Source organism: Camellia sinensis, chromosome 4 (assembly GCF_055761805.1).
Source record: "Camellia sinensis isolate YWXY chromosome 4, ASM5576180v1, whole genome shotgun sequence".
Classification (NCBI taxonomy): Eukaryota; Viridiplantae; Streptophyta; class Magnoliopsida; order Ericales; family Theaceae; genus Camellia; species Camellia sinensis.
Genome location: NC_138964.1, coordinates 215,399,454 through 215,412,507, shown reverse-complemented (window position 1 = coordinate 215,412,507; position 13,054 = coordinate 215,399,454). Strand labels below are relative to the sequence as shown.

Here is a 13,054-nt window from a genome sequence, read left to right as displayed (position 1 = left end):
TATTACAATTTAGTCCAGAATTACATAACCATTAATGTCTATTTTTAAAAGATAAAAAGACTTAATTAAAAAAGTAAAATAAATTTAATCCTATTTTTTAAATACTTTCTATTACTCTATAACATTGATGTTGTTCTCATATTCAAGAGACAAGTTATTGTCCCTGACATCCTAAATAAAGAATTCATTTTGTTTTTATCGTCTTTCATCATGCATACTATTGTTCTCCGAATTTTTTGGATAAATCTCCCAAATTACAACTCCATCTCCAATCTCCATATATAATTAAGGTCTGAATTCATTCAGGCATTTACCCGCTCCTTGTTTTTTTAGGAGGAGACGGCCAACACGTAACAATATTTTCTTGAACTCCTCCTATCTATTGGGAGCGGGACAGGAATTGAAAGAAAACAAAATGTCGAAAACTTGTATGCTGTTTTGTTTTACAGTTGTTTTGTTTTGTTCAAAAACAAACGCACATTTTGGGATCTATGAGCTGAAGAGAGGAGATATCTCCGTCAATCTCACCAATAAGGGTGCCACCATTATCTCTCTTTTTGTCCCTGACAAAAATGGTATACGCAATGAAAATGATCACAATCCTATCAGTGAATCACTCATTTATACTTTCCAGATTATCTAACAAAATTCTTTATCTTTCTTTTCTTTTTATTTGTTCTTTCTAGGAAAATTGGCCGATGTTGTTCTTGGATTTGATTCTATTGAGCACTACATGGTGAGATAATGGATGTTCCAATCTTTTTTGGTTCTAAGGCGAAATTTTAAAATAAAATCTTTTAATATTTAAAATATTAGTTTTAATAAAAAAAATTTATTTAAATATATATATATTTTTGCTTTTTCAAATGCAAAATTACTAATTAAATTTTTGTAATCAATTTTTCTTGTTTCTCGGAGCAAATCTTTGCTTTAGAGAGAGAGAGAAAGAGAGAGAGAGATTGGTCTTTGCCCTTTGATTTCTACTCTCTTTTTTTTTTTTTTTTTTGTTTTGCCAACAGCAAATGATTCACACTGCGCCCTTTCTCCCCCTAAAAAACGCAATGATATAGAAACATAATTTATATATATAACTATCATAAAAAATATGGTGATCTATTTATATTTGTTTATTAAAAATTAAAATGTTCACACCACTATTACATCCTTTTTTATGGGTTTTTTTGCAAAAATAAATTGTATGTATAGTATTTGGAAAATGTTACAAACAATTTCATTTGTTATTGTATTTTTTTTTATTTTTTTATTTTTTTGTTTTATCTCTAAGTACAAATGAGTTGGTTGTAACATTTTAATAAGACACAAAAACAACTCTCATCGCTTTGTTGTATTTATTTAATATATATATATATATTTGATAAACATGTCATTTTTGTCCAGAGATATTTTGGTGCCATAGTTGGACGTGTTGCCAACAGGATTGATGGTGCTCAGTTTACTTTAAATGGAACCCATTATAAACTTGCTTGTAATGAAGGAAGAAACACGGTTCATGGTACATATTCTTTGATTTCTTTTTTATTTATGAATCTTTCCAAAATTATATGTTGATGGTGTGTTTGTTCAATAATGTTGGCTAAATGATTACATGAGTTGGAAAATAAGGAATATAGTAAAACTTTATAAAATATTATTGGATAGACACCCAATTACATGGGTCTTGTTTGGTTAGTTTTTGAGGAAAAAAAAAATTCAATTTTTTTTTTAAAAAAATGGAAACTAATTTTATAAAAAAAAAATATCAAAAAATATTTTAAAAATTATTTCTAGCCTCCCAAAATATAAAATTATGTAAAAATGAATAATTTTCAAAGTATTATTTCTATTTCCTGAATAATTTTTTTTTTTTAAATAATCGGTAGTATTACTGAAAACATAGGACCTGCATTTTTTATTTTTTTTAATAACTCCTTTCTTTCCCATCAAAAAATAACTCCATTCTTTGTATTTTTTTAATATTGAACTTGATTATATGAAGGGCAGGTGGGCCGAAAGGATTCAGCGACGTCGTTTGGAAGGTGAAAAATTACAACAATAAGGGGGATTCACCTTGTATTACCTTTACCTATCACAGCTGTGATGGTGACCAAGGTGAGGAATAATATTATATTTGTCCACTCTGTCTTTAGCTGTTTTCTTCTCTGATTATAATTATGCACTTGTTACAAGTCAATCTTGAATAATTAATCAATGTGCATCATTAAACTACATAAAATAACAAACGACTTTCCAATTTTATTAAATGTTGATTACACATTTGACAAAATGATCAATATACATACAACTGGAGGCTCTTACCTAATTATGTTGTTATGCGGGATACAACTAGGACAGGTTCAGTCGGATTAGGAGGTTGTCCAAACTTAGTCCAAACTGTGCTGAGACTTGCCTAGGCCCACGCCAGGCCCAAATTGTAACCTGAAGTTGTCTGCCTAAACCCGATCCGAGTTAAACCCAATCCGAATTGCCCGAATTGTAAATGAATTTCAATTTTTTTTTTGGTGTGCAGTTACATTATTAAATTATTTAAATTTGACTATTTACATTTTTTTTATATAGAAAATCATTAATACCATCAAAACAAATAATTTAAATAATGTAAAAGAAATGATGCTATAGTAGTCTTTATAATTTATGATTGACAATAAAATAAATAAATTTTTTTGTTATTTATATAGATAATATATATTCAATATGATTTAATAATCTAAATTACTTTAATATCATACAAAAGCTAATAATTTATATGTATATTTAATATTTTTATATATCTATATATGTATAATTCGGGTTTCGGGTTGCTCGGGTTGTTTGAAGTTTTTACACAATCCCGGCCAAATTTAATTCGAGCTTTTGAATTTTTGCCCAAATTCTTACCGAATTTGAAAATATCTTATCCAAGCTCTAAAAAAATTCAGGTTAGGTTCGGGTCACTCATGTTGAGCCCGTCCAAGTTGCATTCCTAGTTGTTCTAAAAACAATTCTAGGCATTTTGTCTACTAATAAAAATATTTAAAATATATATACTTGTGTGTTTTATTTAACCACTTTGCCTAGTATATATTTCAACAACATTTTTTTTTAAGAATTATTTTACCCTACTTTCAAAACTCTCGAAATGTACATAGCTAAGACAGAACGAGTCAAAATATTTACAATGTTGTCTATTTTATCAAAACTGCATTTTATGATAATATTTGGTAAATGTGTAGATTTAAAATTAGTATGTTGTAGGTTGTGTGTAAAAAATATATATATATATATATATATATATATATTGTTCACATTTATAATTTTAGATGAAATTTTATGTAAAACTTTGAATAATTTTTCGTGAAAATGTAACACAATTGAATGAAAATTATTACATGTTGGTAGGCTCTCTATTACAAAGGAGAATGGACTCAATCATGCAATTTATACTTGAGTGATATTATACATAATTTCATTTCTTATATATCTAATTTTTCCCTTCCAAGACATAAAACAATAGAATTACATCAATAAATATATATGGGACTTGTGGGGACATAATTTTTGAATGACAACACATGGCCGAGATGGCACCGAAGTGCCAGCCGAGGTGCCACGTGTCCTGGTCAAAACGCCGAGATAATCTCGGCTTGGCCGAGGTCATCTGCGAAGATATCGGAGTCCGGGATAAGCGGATAAGGGACAAGAGTCCTAGATTGGGAGATGACTTCAGTTTAGATAAAGATAAGACTCTTAGAGAGTTTATCCCAATCTAACTGGGAGTCCAGGATTAACATTGAGCCAGAGTCCATTGAAGGTAGGCTTCTATTGGGATTAGGACAGTGTTGGTTATAAAAGAGAAGCACCATCGTGAATCTAAGGTACGCTTTTTGTATTCTGAATAAGTGAGTTAAGCACTTTTGCTATCCTTGAGAGATAACTGACTTGATCGTCGGAGTGCCCCCGGGTGGACGAACCACCGCCAGAATCTTATCTTTCTGTGACTGGTCGTTCGGGCTTAATCTATTCTGCCGGTGTTCTCCAACTGAGTACCTGTTTGGTAGTGTGGTCGGAAATTGACATACACAATTTGGCACCGTCTGTGAGAAAGAAATGAGAATAGATGGCCAACGACGGACAGAAAGAAAAGGTTGGGGACGACATCCCTGCTGAGAGTGGTAAGCACATTGACCCTAACGTGGAGGAGGATGATTGCAACGAAGAATCTCGGGATCAGAATCCTGGAGAGAATGACGTCGGCCAGGAGGGCGACGTACCAAAGAAGACAGACTGAGGCAGGTACTACAACAAAAACGACCTCCAGGTATGGAAAGATAGATGCCTGAGGAGGGACGGAGAGATGAAAGGAATGGCGGACAAATTGGAGGACCTGCAAACGGTCGTAAATTTCATGATGCAGAACAACGTCATGCAGCCACCGTTCCCGTTACAAGATACGCCGATTCCAGCTGCCAAGAACAATGCCCAGAAGGGAGGGCAGAAAACAGTCTCTGTAGCCCCCAGCACACCAGGACCAAGGAACATTCTCATCGGCCTTCAAGGAAGGTCGGGCTTGGAGAGTCCATGAAGGGAGATTCACGGAGGACGCATCGTACCAAAGAAGGTGACCCAAAAGAACATCGGCATGTTCAAGGGAAGGAACTCTATTTCAACGTAACTAACGAAAAGAGGTCCAGGAGGACTTACAATGACACTGGAAGTAGCGCACCAAAGAGGTTGAAATCTGGTGATAGCCGAGCTCCTAGACGGACTAAGGAGGATCTAAGGGATTACCTCCAGAGGAAGCGACAGGATGCCGAGGTAACCTCTCCGGTCAAGCTGAGAATGCCGTTTTTAGTAGAATTTGATAAATTCGAAGCCCCTAAAAGGTTAAATATGCCGAGATTCCAGATATACGACGATAAGTCGGACCCTAACTTTCACGTCGGCTTGTACCTAAACTCGATGACACTATACACCAGGAACGAGCCGTTGCTTTGCAAAGTGTTCCCTTCGTCCTTCGGAGAAATTGCATTGGACTGGTTTCACAAGTTGCTGAAGGGAACTGTGAAAACCTAGAAAGGCCTGGTCGAGATGTTTGTGGCCAGGTTTGTGACAAACAAGCTATAGCCATTAAGGGTGGACTCCCTAATGGCTCTGAGAATCAGTGAGGATGAAAGCCTTAGGGCCTATGCCAAGAGGTACTATGAGGTATTCAACTGGATACCAAGTTGCAACCAAGAGGTGGCGGTCGTGTCTTTTAAGAACTGCCTGAAAAATGATTGTTTGCTTCGAAAATCATTGGCAAAGACACTGCCAAAAAGTATGGAGGAACTGATGGCCAGAATTGAGAAGTATACGAGGTAACACTGGGTACAACAAGCAAGAGACAAGATTAAGGCTGCGCAGGCAATCACAACCGTATTTCGAATCCTGGTTTACAAAGTCTTAGAGAAAATCTGAAATCAGCCCTATTACAGAGCACCAGTAAGGGTTCCGGGTGAATTTATGGGAAGAAGCTTAGGCAAGCACTGTGCCTACCACAATGAAGATGGGCATCTGACTTAGGGGTGCAGAGCCCTGAAGGCACATTTGGAAGACTTGGTAAGACAAGGTCATTTAAGAGACCTTGTAGACGAGGTCAGGACAAGGGAAAAGCAAGCAAGACTGCCTCAGGCACTGGCAACACCGCCTCCTCCAACACCACAGTCGCAGGCAGGCGGACCTCGAGTGATCAATGAGATTCACTCGAAGGTCAATGAGAACGAAATACGTGGGGAGACTCAGAAGGTAAAACACTTGCAGCATATGTACCAGGTCCGGCAGAAAAGACCTAGGGCAGACGAGTGCCAAGGACCAGTGGTGTCCTTTACTGAAGACAACCTAGAGATGGTGCAGCATCCACACAACGATGCCTTGGTAATATTCCTTCCGATTAGAGAATGCCATGTGAAGCGCATCCTAATTGACCAAGGTAGCTCTTGTGACATCATGTATGTCAGGTATTACTAGGAGTTTGACCTTCACCAAGATGATCTGGAACAATCCAATGGTCCAATGGTCAGGTTCAATGGAACGCCGACGTGGCCCCAGGGAGCAACAAGTTTGAAAGTGCAGGCTGTTACCAAAAATGTGAAAACATAATTCACAATAATTGACACTTCCTCCCCTTACAATGCTATCCTGGGAAGGCCATGACTGCATGCAATGGGAGCTGTTCCTTCAACATTGCACCAGCTGTTGCAGTTTCCAATAGAGCATAGAATTGAGGAGGTCAGAGGGGATCAAGTGCAGGCAAAGAATTGCTCAATGGCAGCAATGAAATCCACCTGCAACATACGAGAAGCAGAAGCAACAGAGATCTAAGATAATGACACGGAGGTCCTTGAGGACGTCAGTAAGGAACCAGCCGAGAAAAATGAAGAAGCCCTAAAGAAGATCTTAGTCCAGTAAGGGGATGAAGAACATTTCTTTTTCCTCGACTCAGGCTTGGTCGAGGAAGAGAAAAGGGAATTAGAAGCATTCTTAAGAGCAAACCTTGAGGTGTTTGCATGGACATCGTACGAGATACCTAGCATTGACCCTGAGGTCACTTGCCATAAACTGAATGTGGACAGGTCGGCTAAACCTGTCATCCAGCGAGCAAGAAGGCTGACATTAATGCATGTTGAGGCAGTAGAAGAGGAAGTGGATAAACTTCTAGAGGCTAGAGCCATTCGAGAGGTAAATTACCCAACATGGTTATCAAACACGGTGGTTATGAAGAAAAAGAATGAGAAGTGGAGGGTCTGTGTGGACTTCACTAGCCTGAATAAGGCTTGTTCTAAAGACAGTTTTCCACTCCCCAAAATTGACCAATTGGTGGATGCCACTTTAGGGCATGGAAGGATAAGCTTCCTAGATACTTACATGGGGTACCATCAGATAGCTATCTACCCCCCAGATGAGGAGAAGACTGCATTCATCATCCCAAAAGGGCTGTATTCTTACAGAATGATGCCTTTCGGGTTGAAAAATGCAGGAACAACTTACCAGAGACTGGTGACCAAGATTTTCAAGCATCTAGTAGGCAGAACAGTGGAGGTATACATAGTTGACATGATCGTGAAGACCAAGGAACCTGAGGATCATCTGGAAGACTTAAAGGTAGTTTTCGACATCCTTAAAACATATCGGCTCCGACTCAATGCATCGAAGAGCGCATTTGGAGTTGGGTCTGGTAAGTTCTTAGGATACTTGGTTAGCAGAAGGGGTATTGAGGCTAGCCCGGATCAGATCGAGGCCATCTTAGAATTAAAGAGCCCAACATCGGCAAAACAAGTGCAGATGTTAAGTAAAAGGGCTACAGCCGTGAATAGATTCATAAGCAGAAGTTCTGACAAATGCAAACATTTCTTCAATTTAGTGAAGAAAGCCACAGACTTCTTATGGACAGAGGAGTGCAAAGTCGCCTTGGCCGACCTGAAGAAATACTTGACCACAGCTCTAGTTCTCTCAAATCCAGTACTTGGAGAGGAGCTGTTCTTATACTTGGTGGTCTCAAAACATGCAGTAAGTACAGTGATAATCAAGGAAGATAAGGGAGAGCAGTGGGTAGTCTATTACGTAAGTAAAACCCTAGCAGATATAGAAACCAGATACCTGCCCTTAGAGATGTTGACATTGGCTTTAGTAATGGCTATCAAGAAGTTGAATCATTACTTTCAAGCCCACAAAATTGTGGTGTTAACTGAGCATCCTTTGAAGTCCCTGTTGCAGCAAGAAGATTTGACAGGCAGGATAGCCAAATGGGTAGTGGTGTTGGGCCAATATGACCTAAAATTCAGACCTAGAACAGCAATCAAAGGCCAAGTTTTGGCCGACTTCGTGGTCGAGTTCACACCAGGAGCCATTACACATCGGGCTCCGTTGAGCCGAGGTCCAGGTGAACAAGGAGAAACCCAATTGGGGATAGCCAAACAGCAGAAAGAAGAGAAACTCAGGCCATGCAATATTTACATCGGCGACTCTATCTAGCTGTTTATTGATGGGATTTCAAACCGACAAGGAGCGGGAGTAGGAGTAGTGCTAGTATCGTCAAATGGGCAGATACTGGAACAATCCATTCATTTGGGGTTTAAAGCCTCAAACAATGAAGCAAAGTATGAAGCATTGATCGCACGATTAAAGCTGGCAGTAGCAATGGAAGTTGACGAGGTAATAGTCTTCTGTGAGTTCCAACTTATCGTCAACCAGGTAATCGGCGAATACACAGGCCGAGATAAAAGGATGTCGGCCTATGTAAAGGAGGTGGGCAGACTGGTAGCCTTATTCCAGAATTGCCAACTACAGCAGGTTAGCCGAGATGACAACAATCATGCTGATACTCTGGCCAACCTAGCTAGTGCAATAAAACCTGGAGAGGCGAGGACGATAATGGTGGACTACTTGTCAGGTCCAAGCATATAACCACTAAACACAGAGCATGAAGCAATGTGTGTGGAAATGGGACCAAGCTAGATGGATGCAATAATAGTATTCCTTAAAGAGGAAAAATTGCCAGATGATCATAAAAAAGCATACAAGATCAAACTGAAGTCGGCAAGATTCAGTCTGACAGCAGAAGGACATCTCTATAGAAGATCTTTTACTGGACTCCTTTTGAGGTGTGTACATCCTTCACAAGTTGAAGACTTCTTGTATGAGAAACACGAAGGAGTATGTGGAAGCCACGCCAAGGACAAGTTGCATGCTCATAGGGCTATTACTCAGGGGTACTGGTGGCCCTACATGCAGAAAGGTGCTGAAGCTTATGTCAAGAAGTGTAAAAAGTATCAAAGGTTTGTACCTTTGATATATCAACCAGTAGCGGACTTGAACCCAGTGTCTAGCCATTGGCCATTTGCCCAATAGGGCATGTATCTTGTTGGACAATTGCCTCAAGCAACTGGACAAAGGAAGTATCTGCTAGTAGTAACAAATTACTTTACCAAGTGGGTGGAAGTTGAACCCCTTGCAAAGATTCGAGATGTTGATGCGAAGAGCTTCATATGGAAGAACATCATCACCAGGTTTGGGATCCCAAAGGCAATAATAGCAAACAATGGTACACAGTTTGATAGTAAGCTAATCAAGAGCTTCTGTGAAAAGTACAAGATCAAGAATTACTATTCCACTCCAAGTTTTCCTCAAAACAATGGACATGCAGAAGCATCCAACAAAGTTATCTTGGATGGGATCAAGAAGAAGTTGGGAGCAGCAAAGAGAAAGTAGGTGGATGAGTTACCCAGTGTACTCTAGACATATCGGACTACGCCGAGAAGAACAACTGGAGAATCCCCATTTGCCATGGCTTATGGCACAGAAGCAATTATACCATTGGAGGTCAGGACTAATGATACATTTTTAGCCCGAGATCTGGATCTACTAGAAGAAACAAGAGAGAATGCAGTAATTCAGCTGGGGGTATACCAACAGCAGCTTGCTAAGGCTTACAATAAAAAGGTCATCCCACGAAAGTTTCAAGTTGGGGACCTCGTCCTGAGAAAGGTTGTCGGCAACAAAAAGGATCCCAGAGAGGGCAAGCTTGGCCTAAACTGGGAGGGACCTTATAAAATCATCTCGGTCTTGGGAAATGGGACATATTGGCTTGAAGATAGTGAGGGTAAAGAATTGCCAAGACCTTGGAATACTTGTAATCTGAATTTTTTTTATCATTAAAGATTTCCTTTGTTTTTAAGTTTTTCTGAGTTTAGCCGAAGTAATTAATAAAACTTTCGCTCAATTTTTTGATTTCAAACTTGTGTAAAAGGATTGACCAGTCACCTAGCGATGTTTCTGATTGAAACATGACGAATAACTTAGACTTATTATATGGCAGAGTTGAATTATACTTGCATATAATAGAGTTGAACTAAGTTGGCGATGTTTCTGATTGAAACATGACGAATAACTTAGACTTATTATATGATAGAGTTGAATTGTATTTGCATATAATAGAGTTGAACTAAGTTAGCGATATTTCTGATTGAAACGTGACAAATAACTTAGACTTATTATGACAGAGTTGAATTATACTTGTATATAATAGAGTTGAACTAAGTTGAAATAACCAAGCTCTGCTGTGAAAACTTTGAAAAAAAACTAAGTACATAACAGTTGGATTAACAGAGAAACCGAGGTTGATAACCTCGGCCAGTCTTTATTTGAATCTGATCCAGCGACAAGATCATAGGTGCATACTTAATGTGAACATAAGTGAAACTTAAGTTCACATTAGGGGGGCAGAGAGTTGGAGAATAATACTTGGGAGTTGGAAATCACAAGAGAAAGTTGGTTTAACACTTGTTGAAATTTTAAAGAAAATTTATAAGTTGAAGTTAAACCGAGGTTTTATTAAAATAAAGTTAGTTTAACACTTGTTGAAATTTTAAGGAAAATTTACAAGATGAAGTTAAACCGAGGTTATGTTAAAAAAAAGTTGGTTTAACATTTGTTGAAATTTTAAGGAAAATTTACAAGTTGAAGTTAAACCAAGGTTATGTTGAAAGAAAATTGGTTTAACGCTTGTTGAAATTTTAAGAAAAATTTACAAGTTGAAGTTAAATCAAGGTCATGTTGAAAGAAAATTGGTTCAACACTTGTTGAAATTTTAAGAATAAATTACAAGTTGAAGTTAAGTCAAAGTTATTTTTAATGAAGTATCTGCGCATATGCCGAGATTACCATATTACCAAGATTTAAAAAAAAAATGGAACAGAAGTCTTGATAAACTGAAAGTGAAATGGCATGTTTTAGATAAACACTTGTGAAAACTTTCTTACAATGTTTTTCAAGTGTCAAGATAAGGCCGAGATAAATAGTCAATAAGCATATCCGAGGTATTTTACCCCGAAGAGATTACACTGCTAAGGTGTATTTGGAAGACATGCAAAATATTTTAAGTATGGAAGCATACAAGATAGTAATGGAAAAGCATTCAAACACTTAATAGAAACAAGGGGAAGCTGTACTTGCCTTAAAAGGGCACGTTGGCCTAACAAAGAGACTACTTGTTCTGGTTACAAAAATGGCACATCGGCCAAATATGAAAACCGAAAACATTGTTTAAAAAGGTACAAGAAAAGAAAAAATTCTAAGTACTTGTCTTGGCTTGGTCAGAGGGTGGCGTTGTAGTCTTCATCGCTTCAACCTCAGTATAAATCTCTTGCAAGGTTTGGTCAAGACTCTTTTCGGTACAATGCACTTCGGCTTCAGAAGTTGTTGGAGTAGGGGAGACGCCCTTGGATGCCAAGTCATCCTCCTCATCCCGAGTTAAGTTTATTTGCTCGTTGAGGGTAGGAGACTAGTTATCAGTGGCAGCCTCTCCATCCTCTTCGTCGGCCTCGCCGTCATCGACATCATCTTCATCATCATCAACATCGGCCTCTTTATTTTCTAGAGGGAATGGCACTTGGAGCTTGCTAATGTCCCGAAGATCGGAGTCTATAGTAACATCCCGCTTGTTAAGGGCCGCTGTCTAGCCAAGGTAGTAACCTCGGTTGCAACCCAGGTTGACTTGCTCCTTGTATTGGTCGCGAACGGTTGTCTGCCCCTCTTCGAAGGCCTTTTCGTCGGCCGCCTTAACTTCGGCCTCTTTATTTGCGATAGCCTTCTGCAGCTTGGCCTCCAGATCAGCTGCTTTGGCCTTAGCAGCTTCAAGGTCGACCCTCGCGGCCTCGACTTTAGTTTTTGCTTCCTTGGCCTTTTCCTCAGCCAGACTTTGAGCAGTCTTGGCACCCTTGACCTGGTCCATGAGGGGGCGGTTGCTGGCCTCGGCTTTGTTCAGGGAAGAAAGGAGCTTGACTGCTTCTTTTATTTTCTTCACCAAGCCCTTTCTTCATCATCTCAGTCTTTGTGGCGTAGGAGTGAGCATGTTGAATAGCCTGTAAAGAATTAAATGTAAAATTAGCAAAATTTCACAAAGTGTGGAAAGGTTGACAAAGTGGAAGGCAGAATACTTACCAAAACTGAATGCTGCATCATGAAGGCAAAATCTTATTATTTATGAAGCTCAGCCATGCGGTTCATGTCCTCGGGTAGAAGAACTGCCGTGGACAGGGCCGCGTCGACCTCAAGATTGGCAGCACTGTCACTGGCGGTAAGTGGTCTGTCGTCGAGCATGATCTTGGGCGCCCAGACCATACCTCGGGGATAGCTGCTGCCCTCTTGGTGGTCTGACCTCGGCTTCTTAGCAGGAGGGGCCTCGGAAACTAGGTCATCGGCAGGACATTTTTCGGCAAAGGGGGCGCTCTTCTCAGCCTCGGCTAACTTGGAGATAAGAACAATGTCCTTAGAATCAATCTAAGTCACTGTAGCCTTCGCTTTGGCCTTCTTCATGCGTTTTGGTTTTGGGGTTGGTTAAGGAGAGGATGATGTCACAACCCAAACCCGGCCCTATGGGTTTAGCACCGTAACCGGCCAGTAATCCGGGATTACCGAAGGCCTGCAGAACAGTAATACAGTAAAACAGAGTACAGGGCCTGGCGGAAGCCAATACAGTAAGTAAATAGTGTCCATTGAGCTGTGACAGTCTGTATGCCAAAAGATTTTTCATGCATTCACATACAACAGTACAGTCTATACAAAATTTACAGTCACACAGTACGGGGACCTAATCCCCTGATAACAGTACGGTAAGCAGTCAGTCTATACAATCCATTCAGTTATTACAGAACAGTAAGACAGTGCAGAAGGGGGAATTGTAAAACACCCCTAAGCCTTAACAGATAGGCTCGGAACCTCGCAGTGAGGCACAAAGGCTGGCTTGACAAAACTGGAGTAACCCTGACGCTCCTAGCCGCGGTCTGGTGCCTGTACACCTACATATATATATATATGAGCAGTGAGCTAAAGCCCAGTGAATAACATAAAGCGTAAAGAGGTTAAGGATGAATGTCCTTACAGTATGAAAGCAGTTCATTTCAATCAGTCATTCAGTTGTTCAGTACAGTAAACAGTCATATGTGGTACATCCGTTAGCATAGCAGTAAACAGTAGGTCTAGAAGACCGAACAGTAATGATGGCCATCAGTCAGTAAACAGT

The 13,054-nt window shown here is 39.4% G+C and overlaps 1 protein-coding gene across 1 annotated transcript in view; it reads left to right on the top strand.

Moving 5' to 3' along the window:
- LOC114296398 (uncharacterized) overlaps positions 1-13,054 on the top strand; it is a 33,512-nt gene that overhangs the window by 3,959 nt on the left and 16,499 nt on the right. The window contains exons 2-5 of the mRNA XM_028240688.2: positions 450-575; positions 687-736; positions 1,399-1,513; positions 2,002-2,109. Of these exons, the coding sequence (XP_028096489.2) occupies positions 450-575; positions 687-736; positions 1,399-1,513; positions 2,002-2,109 (399 nt within the window). The remainder of the gene's footprint in view (positions 1-449; positions 576-686; positions 737-1,398; positions 1,514-2,001; positions 2,110-13,054) is intronic.